General features: G+C 41.0%; 1 protein-coding gene across 6 annotated transcripts in view; it reads left to right on the top strand.

Moving 5' to 3' along the window:
* The first annotated feature begins 10459 nt into the window (after positions 1-10459).
* NRG1 (neuregulin 1) overlaps positions 10460-14789 on the top strand; it is a 182822-nt gene continuing 178492 nt past the window's right edge. For all 6 annotated transcript variants that reach the window (XM_044443986.1, XM_044443985.1, XM_044443984.1 and 3 more), the window contains exon 1: positions 10460-10969. In XM_044443986.1, coding sequence (XP_044299921.1) covers positions 10792-10969 — 178 coding nt within the window. In that variant the 5' untranslated portion in view covers positions 10460-10791. The remainder of the gene's footprint in view (positions 10970-14789) is intronic.

Genomic DNA, 14789 nt, shown 5'->3' with positions numbered 1-14789 from the left:
ATCAGAATCTGGCTTCATAAATGTCAATAGAATAAAAGCCACTGTTACATTGATTCAGCTGAGTAGGTGTAAAGATTTTTTTTATTAAGCTTGCAAATGTTTAACTGCTGACCAAATACTAAGCTTTGATGCTGAAAGTCAGTTTTCTTCTGGGCCTGATCTGAAGCCTAACAGGACCTTGCCTTCCACAATCACATCCAGTAAATAGACATACATGAGTATTTAAGCTGTCCCTTTTCAGCAGGTTGGAATAGTAAGTTAGATCTTGCACATCTAAGCATTTTTCAGAATAGTTAAATCATGTTGGCCTTTGATCCCAGTGCATTTTCAAATTCATCCCACCTGATAGCCCTGCAAGATTATTTATTGTGAGATCCTTAACATGAGACTAATTTATTGGGTAAATTTTCTAGAAGCTTTACTGAAGAGCAGTGCACAAATATTTTAAATAGCTAAATACAGGTGTGTGTGTGTGTGTGTCATGGGGTGGGGGGGACATTTTGGTGTGGTAGCTCTGATAACATAGTACAGCAGAGTTGGGAGTGTGAATTTTGAGGGATAATTCCAGGTTCAAATTTCAATAAAGCCATGCATTCACTAGCCAAGCATCTTTAATTAAGCCATTTTCTCTCAGTGTCATCCACTCCGGCCCACATCTGGGGATAATGAATCAACAAGGGCGGGAGGATGTAGTGGGTCTTTATGAAACTCGATCTTACCAACACTAACCATGGGGCTATCACAAAAGCTAAAGAGACCTTTGAGCCCCCTTTTCGCTTTACGGAATTGTTATAACAAATAGCAATGAGTTTTCAAATAATCCAGAAGTGATATGGGGTTGCCAAATGTTATGATTAGTAAAATACTTAAAAGACTTATTATGAACTGTAAGGGGATAGAAATCTGCTTTTGGAGTGGGGAAACATAAGCAAGAGAAGAGCTACTGTTTTGGCTTGCCCTTGCTGCTTATTTCCACAAACTTCTCTTTTCTTGAAGCAGCTTTCAGAAATGTAGAGGACTGTTAAATGCCTTAGAATGTATCATGTAGTTAGCTCTTAAGTTTTCCTGCAAACATAAATTATACTGCTAATTCTCTATTGGCATGTGATACCACATCTCAGCTTAGGCACTTCATAGCCATTCAGTTTCATTACACTACAGTCATATATATGCCTGGATTTAAAAGCAAAGATCCTGTGAGTGAAACCCCACTCATGGGATGTGCCCTTTGGCTTCCTCCTGTAGCCTTTGTGCCTTTTGAAAATGTGCTCCAGAATGTTGGGGGATTCTCTGAAACAGTATGGGAGATGGCATGAGAGGCTGCAGGGGGAAGGAGGAGTTAGCAAACATCATCTCCTTTTGCCTTCCATCAGTGAGAGCTTCTGCTGCTTGGAAGACCATTGATGGAAGATCCATTCTGGATCTAAGCCATAGGCTTTGCTTTAAACCGAACACCAAAATATGTTTGGATATTGAATGGGCAAATCTTACGCTTCTTTTCTTCTCCTCTTGGTTGCAATTCTAGTTTGGAGGGCAAGTACAAACACTGTTCAGATGTAATATTGAATGAAGATGTCCTGAAAAATTGGTGGCTGTGAAGCAAGTGGAGAAGAGATCATGTAAACCCAAAGCTCACTCATGTGAACCAACTGATAATTTGGCATTTCATCTGAACCTGAGCCATAGAGTTGCCAAACAGCCATCTGAGCCATCTGAGCTCAGAGCCATCTGAGCCATAGAGTTGCCAAACAGCCAGGACTTTGCTGATTCAACCAGTAAACTGTGTTTGGCAAGGAACTATAGCAAAAAGCCTGTGACCTCTAGCTTTTGCCAGGTTCCATACCTGACACATGAGATACTTCTCACATTTTTTGAAAGAAAAAGTTGACAATCCTACATTTGCTTTAAAAAGATAAGGAGAAAGTACTTCTATAATCTTACACAAAAATTAGCATTGTGGTATAGATATGGAACCCACATATTTGACTTAAAGTACTCACTGTCATAGGGAATTGCATTACAACAACAGCACAACAACAGTGTTATTACAGTGCAAAATTACTATTTGTGAAAATGTGCATAAAACAGAAAAGAATCAAATGAAATGGGGATGCTTTTTTTAAAAAAAAGCTTTACAGAAGTATAACACTATTAATCTTCTGAACGAGAAGTAGTTGAAACAAAAAGCATGTTAACTATGAAGAGCCTATTACTAACAACATCAGGGCCAACAATAAAGAATTCTTTAAATATATCAGAAGAAAGAAACCAACTAAAGTGGCAGCTGGACCACTGTATGATAACAGAATTAAAGAAGTATTTCAGGAGAATAAGGAGATTGCCAAAAAGCTGGAGGAATTCTTTTCATCTCTCTTCACAGCAGAGAATGCAGAATAACTACCTGTTCCTGAATTTATGAATTCAGCAAGGCGATCTGAAGAATTAAGGCAGATGGTAGTGACAGAAGATGAGATTATTGTCAACCTTATTGACAAGCTGAAAGTCAAGAAATCACTGGGCCCAGATAGTATTCATCCTAATGTTCTTAAAGAACTCAAGTATGAAATTGCTGATGTTCTTATAAAAATATGCAATATATATACCTAATAGCAAACATCTGAGTTAAGAACAACTCCTACTTATGAACAAGCAAACCTGGAAATCCTGCCTCATCCTTGAGTGGCAAACATGTGCCCACAGGCACTAAATAGCAAGGAGAGGAAGGAGGAGGTGGAGGGAGAAAATAGCGAGCAGTGGAACTACAGTAGTTTTCCCATGCTCACACAAAACTAGCCTATCCAAGCCAGTGTTTTGGATCATGTGGAGTTAGTGCTGCCTTCTGTAACTTTGTCCTGTATTTGGTTTATAAGCATGCCTCCAAAGTGTAAATCTGATGTAAGTGCAAGTGATGCATCAGAAGAAGCAAAAACAGTCATGATCAAAACTAAAGTGGAAATGATCAGAGAAAGGTGAGATGCCATTGGTCATTAGAAAAACATTATGTTTTAGTTGTTCAGCAAACAAATTCTCTTTCTCTTGTCTCACTGATCTATTAGAGCTCTTTGAGCATGTCAGTAAGCACATGAACAGGAGTGATCCATTAAGCATTATTTACTTAGACTTCCAGGAGGCTTTTGATGAAGTTCTTCGCCAAAGACTCCTGAGCAAACTGAGCAGTTGTGGAATGATGGGGCGGGGTAGGGGGTCCACTTATGAATCAGTAACTGGTTAAAGAACAGAAAACACAGAGAGGAGATACATGGTAATTTCTACCAATGGAGGGATGTAAGCAATGGAGGGTCACAGGGTTCTGCAGTAGGACCAATGCTTTTCAACCTATTAGTTAATGATTTGGAACTAGGAGTGAGCAGTTTGCTGATGACACCAAAACAGGTACTTAAAACCAAAAGGAATTATGAGGAACTCCAAAGAGATCACTCCAAGGAGGGGGAATGGACATCAAAATGCAAATACAGTTCAATAGAAGCAAGTGTAAAGTAATGTATATTGGAGCAAAAAAACTAAAGCTCAGGTATAGGCTGATGGGATCTGAGTTAGCAATGATGGATAAAGAAAGGGATCTTGGAGTTGTGGTGGGTAGCTTGATGCCCAGATTATATTTCCCTTAAACAAATTCTTGGCACAGCTGCACTTAGAATACTATGTACAGTTCTGAAAGAGGAACATTATTGAGTTGGAAAAAGTGCAGAGAAGGGCAACCAAAATGATAAAGGGGTTGGAACAACTCCCTTAAGAGGAACAGTTACAACAACTGGGATTGTTTAGCTTAGATAAAAAGCAAGTAAGCAGAGACATGATAGAGGTGTTTAACATTATGCATGGTGAAGTGGAGAGGGACACATTATTTCTCTCGCATAATACCAGAGCCACATCCCATGAAGAGTCAAAACAGACAGTCAAAACAGATACAAAGAAGTACTTCATACAGTGCATAGTTACAACTATGGAATTCACTGCCATGGGAGGTCGATGGCTTTGGATGGCTTTAAAAGGGGACTAGACAAATTCATGGAGGAAGAGGCTATCAATGGGCATTAGTCCTGTTGGCTATGTGCTACCTCAGTTATCAGAGGTGGTATACTTATGTACACTAGTTGCTGAGGAACATGGGCAAGCAGAACTCTTGTACCCATCCTGCTTGAGGGATCCTGTGGGCAGCTGGTTTGGCTTTGTGTGAACAGAGTGCTGGATTGGATGAACCACTGGTCTGATTGCATGGAGTTACATGGAGCTATTTACCATGCTTATCATATACATGAAGGCTTGCTGAACCTTTGCACACAGGGACATATCAAAAACCTGATAAGAAGATAGAATAAAATCCTATCAGGCTGCATTGCAGATACAATTACTGCAATGAATTCTTTAACCAGTCTGAGATTACAATTTTAGATGGGAAATGATTGCAATGATTGCAAACTTGTAGTTGCAATGAAATGACTGCAATGGTCTTTTTCATCATGTAGTTGGCAGTTGGCACCAGCACTGGGAGCAGTCCCGATAAAAAGGAACATATGCAGCTGGTGACAGTGATAGTGAGAACATAGACAGAGCCAACTGAAGGTGGCTTACAAAGGTCCTTCAAAACCCTGGAGCTGGCACCAACCACTCTCTAGCTTTATGAAGAAACAGAATGCCAGACGAGTCTCTTTCATCAACTTTCCTTCTCAATAGCTGGGGCCAACAAAGGCAGGGAGCAAGTTTAGCTTACATCCCAATGGTATCCCCAACTTTATTATCCATCTCCTGTATGGCCCTATCTCCAATATGACTGAATGCCAATTATATGCATGGAAAGAGTAAAGGCCTGAAATTGGGGTCATGGCTGTTAAGAGTATGAAACTGGTGCTCGAACCCTAGCAGATCACTGACAGGATCCTTTTGGTGAGAAGGAGGATAATTCACAGAGGTAGACAGCCCTTCCCAATTTCCCTGAAATATACAAGCTCACGTCACAGTAATAGGCATGTTGCTTGTTATGCATAATAGAGAAACTGTATGCAGATTTCAGATTATTTTTAAAAGAAAGATTTATCTTTAACAATGAACTCTGTGAATAGAAACTGAGCTTGTGGCAAATTTAACCATGGCAATCCTCATATCTTTTTTAAAATTATGTTTATAAAGTCATGCATTCTGCCAAACAGTGTTCGCTTCTTACTGAGCACTGACCTCTTAAGGATATACAGAGATATTACAGCTCATAGTAGAAATCCTAGTGCCCCCTTTTAAGTTTTCCTTGCGTTCTGAATTGTTTCTCTTTCTTCAGAAGAATCTTCGATTTTAACTGGATATCACTGTATTATGTGTAAGGAACTGAAACACCACATAAAGCTATGAATATTGCAAAATGGGGCCTTGCGTCATCATTTGTTTCTCTTTTAAAGCATGCTACAGTCTGGTTTCTTGTTGCATGCAATTCTGCAATAGGAATTGAATTCACAAGATGGCCTCTACTCTGAGTCTATTGTGGTGGCTGCTCTCCCTCCTCAACATGTAAATAATTGTTGCATTTTTGGTGACTACAGAACTCTGAATGAGATACTGTGGTCTTGCATATCTGTATTTGGTGTTCAACTATTGTTGATTAATATTAAGGAATTCATATTAATTTAAGCCTGCTAAACTAATTTAGCGCCTCACCCTTCAGTTTCTATACATGTCTACACCATGATGTGGCTTCGAGATATTTTTTTTCCTGAAGAAACATAACAAGTACACAAAGTATTTTAAGAGTCCTTTAGAAACTAATTTTAGTCTTAATCAACAGATGATAGGTAATAGCAACCTTTCCAGCTGCAGCACCATTCCAAAACTAAGAATGAGCTTTCTGAGAAATTTTTAATCAGGTACTGTTAACAGAGTACATAACACAATCTTGCATTGGTTAGGAAAAGTGTACACGTATATTTTAAAGGAAACAATGATTTAAATAGGAACCTAAAAAACAGACTTGGAATTTATGCACATGCCTGTGCCCCACCACTTGTATGTTAATGTTTATATTTGTAAGCTACTTCACCTCTTTCCATTGTCCTAAATTCTTGTTGCCTCCAGCTTTCCCCTGATTTAGCCATTTATCATAGCTTGCCCTTTCTGTTCTGTTCTACCAGCAATGTATGTATCAGAATACCATGAGTCTGACCCCGGATGTCCTGGTGTCTAAAAGCTTGGGCTATTTTGATTTACTTCCACCTGCATTTTAGAATATATAGATCCCAAATGTTTCTGTGCTTCAGATCTTGCTTCGTTCTTAAGTGTAGGCCAGGGTAGTCTGGCTTCAGTTTTGCATAATCTTAAAAAAGCAAAAACAAAAAGTAAAATCTCTATGATCCACTGAAAGCAACATACTTTTGGAAAATCAGAAAAAAAGTATATTAAGCGATTCTTAGGATACATTTTTAAGGATATAAGAATTGTTTTATATATACTCACTCTGCCATTCTTCAAAAACAATCAGAGCAAATAACAGGTCCACTACAAATTGGCTGGTGATTCATTGATATACCACAGTCTATCTTCTGCTCACCTGATATTGGCTACATGAGCATCTCTTCCATGAAGCTATAATGTAATGCTTCAACTTTTAAGACAAAGGCCCAATCAAAAATGTGGAAGAAATGTAATTCCATGGCTCATATGAAATCTTTGGCCATGTGATATAACAATGAATGTGTTGCATACAGAGAAGACCCAAACATCTTAATTAATCCAATGTTTCTGGCAATCCCCAACTAGAGAAGAGAAAAAATAACCAAATCACTTACTCTCTTATTCTTCTTTCTTTTCACTCCTGCTTTACTACCATTTCATAAACATCTTATACACACAGTTCAGGCATAATTATTTTGGTCTAACAAATTATGGTTTGTTGGATCAATTTTCCCTCTTTCACATCCCTTCTCCCTTGCTTTATGGAAATTTATGGAGTTTGTTCAACCAGGCTTAGGAAACCGTGCTTTAATCTCATACTACAAACCAGGATAAGAAACAAGGATCTGATCTTGAAGATGGTGAAAGTGGCTCAGATTTATCTAGTGCTGATTTGTCTTGGCATCCTGATTCTCTTACAGAAGAATCATGTCAATTTCTGTTTTGAAGTAAGACCCGCTGTATGCAGTGGAACTTACTCCCAAGTTAGCAGGCATGGGGCTTCAACTGTAGATATTTATCTCCCAATAATTCAGAAGTTTAACCAAGCAGCACAATATATGGATAGGCTACAGTTTTTTAACAATTATTATAGTTCAGAAATCACGTATTATACAAGAATAAAACATTCCTTCAAAGTAAACTCAGCTAACTTATTTTACACTGCTGTTCTGCTAAGAAAAAAAATCACATAATCGGTTTATAATACATGACAACATTTACAGGTCATATTGCTCAAATAAGTTATTCTTAAGACTGTAGATTGGAGCACTCTTGCATACCCTAAGAGGGATGTGCGTTGAAAATACACACACTATGTTGGATGCAGTAATACCTCCTCAGAATGAGGAGATCATGGATGGAATGACCTTCAACACATCTAGCTCTCTGCCAGGCTAGGATTTAACATGATTCTGTGAGAAATAGCAAGGAATGGATACACTAGAGTTCTTTAGTGCATCCTGTACTACAGCTGTGAGGCACAAAGATATCCTAGAGGTATTAACCACTGACCAGAAAGCACAGCCTCGTCTTGGAGCCCTCATCAACAAAGTGAACATGTATCTTCGATGTAAGAGAGAAGAAGTGTAAAACTAAGTATAATCCTCCAGTTTTGTAGGTGCCAGACATACAGCAAACACAAGTATTAAGGCAGCAAGCTTTCAGATTGTGAGTCAGGATCCTGGTAAAGGTCACACTCCCATAACAGTTTAGTACAGATGCAAACAGTCTTTCCTAATCCAGAATCATTTGCTCCTAATTTACTAGAAAAATGAGCCTGATGACTGTTTCTATTTGCAGGAACAAATACATGTATTTGGATATGAATAATACTGGCCACTTCTATTCTGGGGAAAAACATCAGAGCTTGGGAATTTTCCCATTTACTATGCCTGTATCCTACTAGAAGTCAATTTTTTAAACGAGTGCTAAAAGTTTTTCACTATTTACTTAACCAGGATTAGAAACAGGTATGTAAAAAGCCCTTGAAAGCAGACAATGATAATGAGTTCACACAACTGCAAAAGGTGCATAAATTACCCTTTCTTGGATTCAGCCATTTCCCCCAATCATTGTCGTCATTTATGGTTCTTTGGATCCATGAAATCATATGGTTCCAGAAAGACCACAAAGAAAATAGCAATGCTTGTCAATTTGTATTTGTGACAACAAGTGAGTAGGTGTTTGCACATCTAAAAATGGAGATTCTTACCATCCATATGATTCTTCTTTAATTAGTGTTAGCATTTACAGATGTTACATTTTAATGAGACATTAAACTAAAATAAAGGGGGAGTTAAGGAACCTGTTTTGGCTGTCATCATGGCCTGGTTCATTGTATGCTTAAGAATATATCACTTTTAAGAGTATCAACTCACACTGACATCAGATAGAGATATATACAGAATTGTGAGTAATGTATGGTGGCATTGATATATATTCAAATCAGCTGTTAAAGAAAAAATACAAAGTAAATCTAGACTTAAGTGGCTAGGAATTTAAAATGGAATTGTTAGCTAGGGGAAGGTCTTATAACATATAATGAACATTGCAATAGAGAATATGGATAATGTACCTTTTTGAGAAGTAAGAACAAGATAAGGATTATGTACTGTGCTGTGTGAATGACCACATAAATCATAATATTGAGACTAAAAAAATATGGGTTAGGGCCAGAAAAGGAAGTTCTCTACTAAATTTTCATGTTAGGGAGAGATCATCAATGGTAAGTAGAACCGAAACTTGCTGCATTAAGCTTGGAAGAGTAGTTAACAATAGCAGTTCCCCTAAGCACATTATGTGTTGTACAATAAACCTGTAAGGTTGGGTGGGAAGTACTGTTATGCTTCTATTATAAAAAGAAACCTCAAATACAATAACCTTTGAAAAACTATCAAGCTGAATTTGTGAGTGAGGAACTGAAATTTGAAACAAATTTCTCTGATTCAAAGCTCACATTCTAAAGCCATTTCACTATTGGAGTTAGATCACACCAACTCCCTGACTTACACTGGGAAGCTTAATCTTGTTACTCTAATTCTGCTTATTGATTGATCCTTGTGTTAAATCAAATCATCTGAACTGCTGAACTGACAGAAAAGAGATATCAGGTGCAGTTCTTCTAACCTATTGCAGCTATGCCTCTCAGATCTCATTTACAGAGCCCAAATAAATGGAACAGTCTCTCGTGGCTTTTTAAATGTTGGTCAATAACAGCTATGAGCGAATGTATGTCTCAAATGGGACTACTGCTTAGAGTTTGTGTTTTTACACACTGTACCACTTTCCAAAAAAAATCATAATTTTCCCTTAATGAGAACAACCTATGTACATGTTTTCTCTAAACTGGGCAAATGTAGCCTTGCAGAATACTTTCTTCAGAAACATGGTGTGGAGGTAGTTTATTTCCCAGGTGCTACAATTCCAGTCCAGATAACCTCTGATGTGACACTCCTATTGGCCAAAACTGTCCTCCACCTGCAGCTTTTTGGTGGCTTCTTTCACCTTGGACCTCACTGGCTAAATTTGCATTTCAGCTGAACGACTGAAGGTAGAGGACATGCTTTGAGGCATCCCCATTAAAAGGTACAGACAAAACTAGGTGTCAGAATGACCAGCCTCAAAACTCTCCCTCCCATAGCTAATTTTCTGTATGAATATTTGTCTCCCCTTAAAAAGAGTGACTTGATGATAGAGTGTGATTCTAGTACTACAGATGAGGGGCAGCTTCCTGACCAACTGATGCTGCCTGTTGAAATCGCCTCTTTGCACCCAATTGGGGTGCAGGAGCTCAGCCCTCTCCTGCATCCCCCCCAAACATACTCTGCACGTGTGCACTTTCACGTGCAGTTCGCAGTGGCAGCGAAGAGCCGGGAAGGAACTAGGCCCGGAGGTCATGGTAGCCTCGGCTACTTCTCAGGGGCAAGGCAGCTCGTCATTCATTTGGCTCCTGCCCACTCTCGTGGCCTATTCTTTTCACGAGAGGGCCTTCTGGAGGAGCCCAGTCCCCGCCGGGGGCGCAGGGGCACGCTGAGAAGCCCCGCGCAGGGCGAGTCGCTTCCCGGGCACGGCCCCCCGCGCGCCTGCCGCGCGTCCCGCGCTTCGCCTCGCCGCAGCCCGCCGGGCGCAGCGAGGCGACCTCTGTTGGGCTCTCGCTGCCTCGGCTAACGGCTCGCGGCCGGCGCCGCCACCGCTCCGCCCCGCCGCCCACATTCCCACACCCTCCTGCCCCCCGGGGCCGCCGAGGCTCCTCCCGGCCCGGGCAAGCGGTGCGTGTGCGCGCGTGTGGGTGCGGGGGGCGGGCAGAGAGAGCCCCCTCCCCGCCCTCACTCCCCCTGAGGAGGTGGGGGTGCAAAAGGAAGAACCTGACAGGAACTCCCTGCCCCGAGTTCTCTCGGAGCCTGCAGCAGATGGAGCCAGGAGCACGGAGCGAGCGCAGCGGCGGGCGGCGCAGGCAGCTGTGAGAGGCGCGGCGAGGCGAGCAGCGGCGAGCCCAGCGCGACGGCGGCAGCGCCAGCGGAGGCGCGGCGAAACTTTTCGCTCGCTCTCCTGCCACGCCGCGGGGGAGGCGCGCCTTCGCGGGCGCCGGGGCAGCGGAGCGGGCTGGAGGCGGAGAGCATGCGGGGCGCAGCGGCGCTGGACATGAGCGAGGCGCGGCGGGCCACGGCCACGGAGCGGGGGGCGGCCACGGCCGCCTCTTCCTCGCCGCTGGAGGGTCCCGAGAAGAAGCGCAAAGTCAAGAAGGGCAAAGGTGGTGCCGGCAGGAGAGGCTCCCCTCGGGACGACAGCGGGCCAGGTAAGCTCCAGCCGTTTTTACAGAGGCGAAAGAGAGAGGGCGCGCCGTAGCCGTGGAGGCGAAGGTGCTGGGCTGGGGGCGCGCAGGTGGCGGCCTCGGTGGGACTGGCGCTCCTCCGGCCCTGGGCAAGGGGCAGGCGGACGGCCGCACGCATGCTGCCCGCGTCCTGCTCCGGTGCGGGAAAGAGCGAGCGACCAGGCGAGCGAGCCTCGGCTTCGTCGAAGAGGCAGCTGCCCCCTGGCGAACGTCCCACGCGCTCCTTCTTCTTTTATGCCTGAGTTTTTCACTGTTCTTGGATCCTCAGAGAGGCATTCAACAAGTAATAACTTAGCGCGGTGTGCGTGTATAACCACGAAGCTGCTCGTCTGTATTGTCCTGCGAAGTTGCAGGCAGGATTCCCGCCCCCAGTCAGGAATTAGAGAACTCCTTGGATTAGCGACATATTCCTCATCACTTGGCAGGACAATACACATGAGTACCTTAAGCAAGATTTCCCATGCAGTCCATAGTAGATTGCTGTTGGGAAGTGCCTCTCCGATTTTAATCTTTGACAATTGTTCCAACCATGACTGTAGAGACCCGACTGGAACAGAAAGATTGGGCATTCTTGGTCTCCCCACTCCCCCTCCCCCAGACTCCCAATCCCCCATTGCTTCCCCTCAAGCAAAGGCCTCTTATGTATATTTAACTACTCAGCTCTAAGCTAGTAATTGGTGCTAACCCCAAGCATCAATAAGTTCTAGGGTAGACAATTTCGAACTTAAATTTGATTTGAAATATTTGGTACTCTGGAATGCAGCACCACATGTGACTGTTGGTCTGAATTACTTAATATGTGATGATAAAGTGTGAGTTCATGCCTGTGACTCTAATATTGATCACTATGGATAACTAAAAGTTTAAAAAATGAAATACAGAGCCTGCTTTTGGTTAATAAGGTTTTAATCTTGGACATGTATGAAAACAGATGGCGATCTTAACTCATTATTTTCCGATAGAAGAGTGGCCTTATATGTGTCACATGTGATATATTTGTGCATTACTTTTTATTCTTGATATGGTTTTCCCTGGCCCATTCACATTTAAGGATTCTGTTTTCTTTTGGTAGTAATCGATTTCTAATTAGCTTTAGGTTAGGTTAGCATACATTTCATACTGTAAAATTGTTGCAAGTTATCCCACTTAGAGTCCCTTTATCTTGACAAAGTGTTTCTTCTCAGGGGGACAAGAAGCCTCTTCAAAACCTCTTGTAATAATAATCTGCAGTGACATGTCTTTGCTAGCAGTACATAGGTTTAAAACTGGACCCTTAGTAAGGGAGTACAAATGGTGGATTGTTCCAGAAGTAGTTCCACCTGCAGAACACCTGTATCGTGCCACCATTACTAGTTTTGGTGACCTTATCTCAGTGGTTGCATGCCTGCATGAAGATTCAGATACAGGAAGATACCTTCCTGGCTGACTGACACCACAGTAAGCAGGAGTGCTGAAAAAAGCATCCAAATTGTTTACTTGGACTTCTGGCACATTAATTTAAATGGGATTTACTTCAAGTGTGTGTTTGGTTTGAAGCCAAATAATTTCATCATCTCTAGTCAAATACAAAATGGGTGAAGTGATATCTTTTATTAGATTTATGTCTATGTAGCTTTAAAACTTGCAAGACCTTAACACAAACAAAAATTTACTACACAAGCTTATATATGTGTATCAGCTTAGTAGTAAGTCCTTTAAATCATTAGGTAAGTGAATACAGGATTGAAACTTTAGTCTGATAGAGGTTGCTGGTGTAATGATTAAGCATGCAGATAGGGAGGTTCCTGGCTCAAAACTCATTTCAGCCTTGAGCTCAATAAGTGGCCTTAGGCAAACAGTATTCTCCCAGTCAGCCTCAGGCTCTCATCTGCAGTATAGAGCTAACAGTACTGTCTTATGATAGATAGATATATAAGGCAGAACATGCTGGATCAGATGGAAGGCCTGTCCAGTCCAGCATCTGTTCCACAGTGGACAACCAATTGCCTATGGGGAGCCCACAAACAGGACATAAGTAATAGGTGGCAGCCGCACCTAGTAGCCACTGATAGACCTGTTCTCCATGAATTTATCTAATTCTTTATGTCACCCAAGTTCACCACATTGTGTAGCAGCAAATTCTGTAGCTTAACTATGTGTTATGTAAAGTACAAGACTGTTATTGGAATTAACTGACATAATGTAAGTGACACACACTAAACCCTCACATACATGTTAAATAGTACTTTTCTTTTTAATTCTGTGAGGCTACAGCAGTCTCAGTGAACAAACTCTTAATTTCCCAGGTTCATAGGTTCTGATCTTAAGTTAACTTAAGGGTCTTTATAAAACAAATGCTTCCTGTCCTCTCTTCCCCCCATGTGCTCCTAAAAACTTCTTCAGAAGGTCAGGAACTTCCAAAATAATGTGAGATGGGTCTCACAGGAGGGCCAGATGGAGATGGAAAACTTTCCCATTCTGAACTTAATTCATATTGGATTCAGTGCTGATTTTGGATGATACCTCCCTCCTCCAGCAGCCTTCCTCAGTCATGGACCACCCCACCTAATCCAGGAGTGCCCTACAACTATTAGGAAAAGCTCCATGGAGTACATGTGGCAAAAGAGTGAACAGGAAAGTTTCCCTTCTTCAGCAAAAAGTGTCTTCATTCAAAACTTTCCTTTCACAAGTTTTAAAAATAACCTGTCTGAGGATCCAATCCACAGAGTGAGATTTGCAATACAATTTGAATTGTATAATTCTATGCATGTTTACCCAGAAGCAAATCAAGCTGTGTTCAACAGGCATACATTGTAGCTTAAGCAATTTGCAATTTGGTTTTTTCATTTTAAATTATAAAAAGCAATCTGGAATATAGATTTTAAGTTAAACAATGTGAATCTGTGAAGCTTTCTAAACTGGGAACTGTATGTTAAAATTTGTGTAACTTCTGTGGTAGTAATAATATGTACCAATTTGGGGAAACACATCATCTTGATATTTATTTTTCATGTTAAATTGGCTGAAGATCAGCAGTGCACATAATTAATTTGTTTTAAAGATGTATAAACTGTATGCAAAACTGAAAAAAATAAAAGGAAGAGTAATGATGACTTATAATAATAAATAGAGTTGTTACTTTATTTTGGAAATAGTAACTGATTTGTATATTCCTTGCATGCAAATTCAGCTTCCATCAGCCTGCTCCAACATTCCACCTTATGATTAGTTTTCAGCCAGCTGTCACCTACTGTCAAATAATGCACAATTAAAAAATATTGTCTTTGACAGAAGAACTACTGTAAATCTGGTAAATGTAAAACTTCAACTAGAGGCTTCATTTCTGTTTAGGTAGTTTGAAATAGACTCCTGGTAGAACCAAGCTCTGTATACCAGCATTAGTAAGATTATCTAATTATGTTTACAGATAAACACTGCAGAGAATCATTTTTAGTGGATTTTACTTGTAAAGTTGTATTATCTGTTAAGGGACAGCTTTGTAAGATAGACTGCACCCCCTATTGTTTTCCTCAAACTCTTTGTATTAATATTGTTGTGATTTAGGGATGTACCAAAACAGAAAATCTGTTTTCCAGGTGCTGTTTTTTTGTATAAAATGGCACCTGAAAACACATGTCTCAGTGAGTTTGCCTATATTTCACTAACATACATGCAAATCAAGCAACACTGCTTACTGCTTTCTTTTCTTTTATGCTATGCTCTTAATAAGTGAAAGGCAATACAAAAATAACCTGTAAAATGGTCTCAGTTCATTAAATCATAAAGTTGGAACCCAAACCATTGC

This window comes from Varanus komodoensis, unplaced genomic scaffold, assembly GCF_004798865.1.
Source record: "Varanus komodoensis strain SLA01 unplaced genomic scaffold, ASM479886v1 scaffold43, whole genome shotgun sequence".
Lineage (NCBI taxonomy): Eukaryota > Metazoa > Chordata > Lepidosauria > Squamata > Varanidae > Varanus > Varanus komodoensis.
The sequence above is the reverse complement of the archived record's forward strand: the minus strand, read 5'-3'. Positions and strand labels throughout refer to the sequence as shown.